General features: G+C 56.7%; 1 protein-coding gene across 2 annotated transcripts in view; it reads left to right on the forward strand.

Annotated features, from left to right (window-relative positions):
• The first annotated feature begins 205 nt into the window (after window positions 1–205).
• The window catches only part of Zyx (zyxin), an 8,764-nt gene continuing 4,582 nt past the window's right edge, over window positions 206–4,387 (forward strand). Inside the window, exons 1-5 of one of the 2 annotated variants that reach the window (XM_021189649.2) lie at window positions 206–493; window positions 631–850; window positions 1,326–1,528; window positions 1,651–1,743; window positions 1,856–2,350. In XM_021189649.2, the coding sequence (XP_021045308.1) occupies window positions 335–493; window positions 631–850; window positions 1,326–1,528; window positions 1,651–1,743; window positions 1,856–2,350 (1,170 nt within the window). In that variant the 5' untranslated portion in view covers window positions 206–334. The remainder of the gene's footprint in view (window positions 494–630; window positions 851–1,325; window positions 1,529–1,650; window positions 1,744–1,855; window positions 2,351–4,387) is intronic. The other variant, XM_021189660.2, reaches the window with a different exon arrangement.

Here is a 4,387-nt window from a genome sequence, read left to right on the forward strand (position 1 = left end):
GCAGGCCCGGGGAGCGGGACTGAGCTGCTTCGGGACCTCTGGGATACTAGCTGGCCTGCTCAGCCCGGAGTGCGGACGGTGAGTCAGTTCTCCAGCACTCGCGGGTCGGGAGGGGGGAGGAGGGGTAGGTGGCAGGTCAGGAAATGACATCAGAGGCCTGTGCTGGGGAAGGGTGGTCTGTGCCCGGCGGGGGCGGTGGTGAGTAGGGAGGCCGCAGGCGGACCTTTGCAGCGCCTGGAGCCCGGGGCAGGACCTGGGCCCCTTCCTGGGGGAGTTTCCTGCCCGGTCCTCCCTCCCCGGCCTCTCCCCGCCCCCTCTCCGGGCCGCTCCTTGTATGGTCTGGGCGCCGCTCTCTCCCCGCCCCCTCCCTCCCTTCCCTTTGCGCGTCGTCCCTCCCCGCTTGGCTAGAAGCTGCTCCGGACCGGGACGCAGAGTCCGCGGACTCGGCGCCGAGGCGGTCATCCGAGACGCAGCTCTCACGCTCCTGCGCGCGGTGAGGCGCGGGGAGAAGCTCCGCCGCCCCGGGAAGGGGACGCGGGGAGGCGCGGGTGGGGTCACCGAGGGGCGCTTGGACCGAGGAGTGTCAATCCGACCCCGCTCTGCGTAACCTGACGACCCCACCCCCTGCAGTCCGGCCCGGCCATGGCGGCCCCCCGCCCGCCTCCCGCGATCTCCGTCTCCGTCTCGGCCCCCGCGTTTTACGCCCCGCAGAAGAAGTTCGCCCCGGTTGTGGCCCCGAAGCCCAAAGTGAATCCTTTCCGGCCTGGGGACAACGAGCCTCTGGTAGCAGCCGGGGCCCAGAGAGCGCAGATGGGTCGGGTGGGCGAGATCCCCCCACCGCCCCCGGAAGGTATGCGGCTGGGATTGGGGGCCCCGATCCTTCTCGGGCGCCAGGTTGGGGGGAGGTCGGTGGTTTGGGGGATTTGGGGTTGTCTGGAAAGGCTGTTGCGGAGGGGGCTGGGCGCTGGGTGGCTACCCTGTCCTGAGCAGATGTTCTTACCTCATCTTGGAGCTCCTGGCTGGGAGCCAGGACCCTTGGGACTGTTCCAAGTCTCCCGCCTGGGGGTAGGAGGCGGGAATGTGGGCCAGGAATCTTCCCCTCTGGATCCGTTCTCTGAAGTGTAACGGGAGCTGCACGGTTCTTCAACCTAGCTCGTTCTCGCTCGACCTGCTTCGCCCAGGGCATCCTGAGCCCCTCGTTTATGGTCTGCACACACTCTTGGGATGCAGGAAAGAGTTCTTGGGTTAGGGGGGTTAAAACAGTCGGCTGAGGAGAGGAAGAAAGAGGGTCGGTACTGATAGTCTGCTCTCTCCTTCCTACCCAGACTTTCCTTTGCCCCCTCCTCCCCTTATTGGGGAGGGCGACGACTCAGAGGGTGCCCTGGGAGGTGCCTTCCCACCTCCACCTCCCCCGATGATCGAGGAACCATTCCCCCCTGCTCCTCTGGAGGAGGACATCTTCCCCTCCCCTCCACCTCCACTGGAGGAGGAGGGAGGGCCCGAGGCCCCTACCCAGCTCCCACCGCAGGTAGGGAGGGCTTGGAAGGGCAGCTTTGCTGGAGATGGGGTGGGGGGGCACCCCCATGGGCTGGAGAGGAGTGGGGTGACAAGGGAAGATTGGGATGGGTGCTCTGACCCTTGACCCTCCAGCCCAGGGAGAAAGTGAGCAGTATTGACCTGGAGATTGACTCTCTGTCCTCACTGCTGGACGACATGACCAAGAACGATCCCTTCAAAGCCCGGGTAAGGGGCAGCATAGTAGGAAAGTCTGGGCCTAGAAGGAGAGGAGGGGACACAAGGAAGAGATGACAGCCTCCTCTAAGTGCAGTTCTCTCCCCTCTGCTTCTCCTTGCAGGTATCATCCGGATATGTACCCCCACCAGTTGCCACTCCATTTGTTCCCAAGCCTAGTACCAAGCCTGCCCCTGGGGGCACAGCACCCTTACCTCCTTGGAAGACCCCTTCTAGCTCCCAGCCACCACCTCAGCCGCAGGCCAAGCCTCAGGTCCAGCTCCATGTCCAGCCTCAGGCCAAGCCCCATGTCCAGCCCCAGCCTGTGTCTTCTGCTAATACACAGCCCCGGGGTCCCCTTTCTCAGGCACCAACTCCAGCACCTAAGTTTGCTCCAGTGGCTCCTAAATTTACTCCCGTGGTTTCCAAGTTCAGCCCTGGTGCTCCAAGTGGACCTGGGCCACAGCCCAATCAAAAAATGGTGCCTCCTGATGCTCCTTCTTCTGTGGGCACAGGCTCCCCTCAGCCCCCTAGCTTCACCTATGCTCAGCAGAAGGAGAAGCCCCTAGTTCAAGAGAAGCAGCACCCACAGCCTCCACCAGCTCAAAACCAAAACCAGGTGAGGAAGCCACAGGCTGAGGCCAGGGGCTAGATGGAGTTGGACTGCAGAATAAAAGGCAAGAGGGTGGGGTAGAGAACCAGAGGAGCCAGAGTGGGTGTGGTGGTGGGGGAAGTGTAGAGTTATCTGGCGGGCCATAGAGAAAGTTCTGGAGGAAGTCTGGGGCTAGCTGGGGCCTGGGTCAATCGGTAGAGTAGCTGGGGCTTAGCAGTAAGAGGATACAACTTTCCCTTGTACCTCTGCCTTAGAGTGTTGAAGGGGAGAATGAGATCACTAGCCCAACCTTAGTTTTTCCCATTCTTGGGCCTTGACTTAATCCCTAGGCTCCTGGGTTTTCTGAGCACTTTCATCCCCTGAGGGCCCATCTAGAGATTAAAGTATAGTCAGCACCAGTAAACACTTCCTGGGCTAGCCTCAGCTGACTGCCAGGCACTGCTCTGTGCTCTGGATGTTGGACCTCTCCCAACAGGTTCAGTCTTCCAAAGTCACAGGTAGAACATCTAGCCTGTTTCTCAAAAGTCATTAGACCCTAGTAAAATTGGGTGAACTTTGAGCCTTACCCCCGCCCCCCGACTTTGAAATAGCTACCCATCTCAAACAATGGTGAAGAGCAAGTTAGCTTATCTTCTTAGTCTAGCACATAAAAGCTCAAAATAGAGACAGATAGTACAGTTGTTGCCTGTTAGTTCAGGGAAAGAGATCTTCTGAGTTGAAGGGACCTTTTGGTTATCTGACTGGTAACTATAAATGTCTGTATGCACTCCGACACACTGAAGGAATAAGTATAGCTCAGAATCTGTGAGTTACAGGGATTTGAAACTATGACCCAACATGGGGACTGGCATTTTAGGAACAGCTTCTTGAGGTTGGTCTGCCTTTAAGGACTTGAGGACTTGACAATCCAGAGAGGATTGAGAATAGCATTAGGCGGGAAGAGCTTGTGGGAAACTCCAGGGCACAAACACACGAGGGCTATTAGGAGAACAGAAAGCACAAGCTCCTATGGGATGGACTTTGTGCTGTACTTTAGATTGGTGGAGATTGGTAGATGTACTAGGGAGCAAAACCTCCAATAAGGAGCGTGTGCATATTGGAGAATCACTGATGATGTCTCAGTTGTGTGTGGCTTGGCCAGGAGGACTGGTGAACGTCATACTACAAAGCTTTTCCAGCTAAGATGCACACTAGAGGTAGAGAGATCTGTGACGCAGGTGAGTTCACTCCTGGGCCACAGTAGTATTAGTTGCAGTGAGAAATGCGATCTGTGGATGAGAGCTGTTCCAAAGGAAGAGCCTAAAGGAAGCAGCGACTGATAAGCAGCTGGGGTGGGAGGACACAAGTGCCACAAGCGCGTTGCTGAGGAGTAACAGTATTGCAGACAGAATAGAGAAGTGCAGAAAGGGAACTGGTTTGAACGGGAAGAGGAGGGGTCCCGATGTCAGCATGTTGAGCAACAGGCTTCGAGAGCACTTACTTTCTGTTGGAACTGTCATTCAGCTAACGTAGGACCGTAATGCAAGGGCAGGCCTCAAGGTAGAGGTGTGTGCACAGCCATCCATACCATGAGGCAGCTGACAAGTCTTCCAAGAATTCCATAGCAGGAAGTGAAGAGCCTCGGGGATCTTGGGCCGTCTTGTGCTGTGCAGCGAGGATGGAGGAAGATCCCAGGCTGGGATTCTTAGAAGTGGATGATGTGACCTTGGGGATCTTCATTGTCGGTTTAGGGAGCAGGACGCAGATAAGCAGAGATTTGACTCTTAGGACTTCATAGATGGCCTTGGGACTATTTGTGCCATATGGCGGTGACAAAGTTGAGTGAATAGTCAGTGGAAACATGGAAGTTGGTAGTGTAGCATTTAACATTTGACAGTGAAGTTGAGTATGTTGACCTGTAAGATATAGAACATGGAAAGTTGAGGCAGGAGGATTGCTATGCGTTCAAGTCAGACTATAATGTGAGTCAGTTTCTCTCTCTCTCTCTCTCTCTCTCTCTCTCTCTCTCTCTCTCTCTCTCTCTGTGTGTGTGTGTGTGTGTGT

This window comes from Mus pahari, chromosome 2 (genome assembly GCF_900095145.1).
Source record: "Mus pahari chromosome 2, PAHARI_EIJ_v1.1, whole genome shotgun sequence".
NCBI classification, from domain to species: domain Eukaryota; kingdom Metazoa; phylum Chordata; class Mammalia; order Rodentia; family Muridae; genus Mus; species Mus pahari.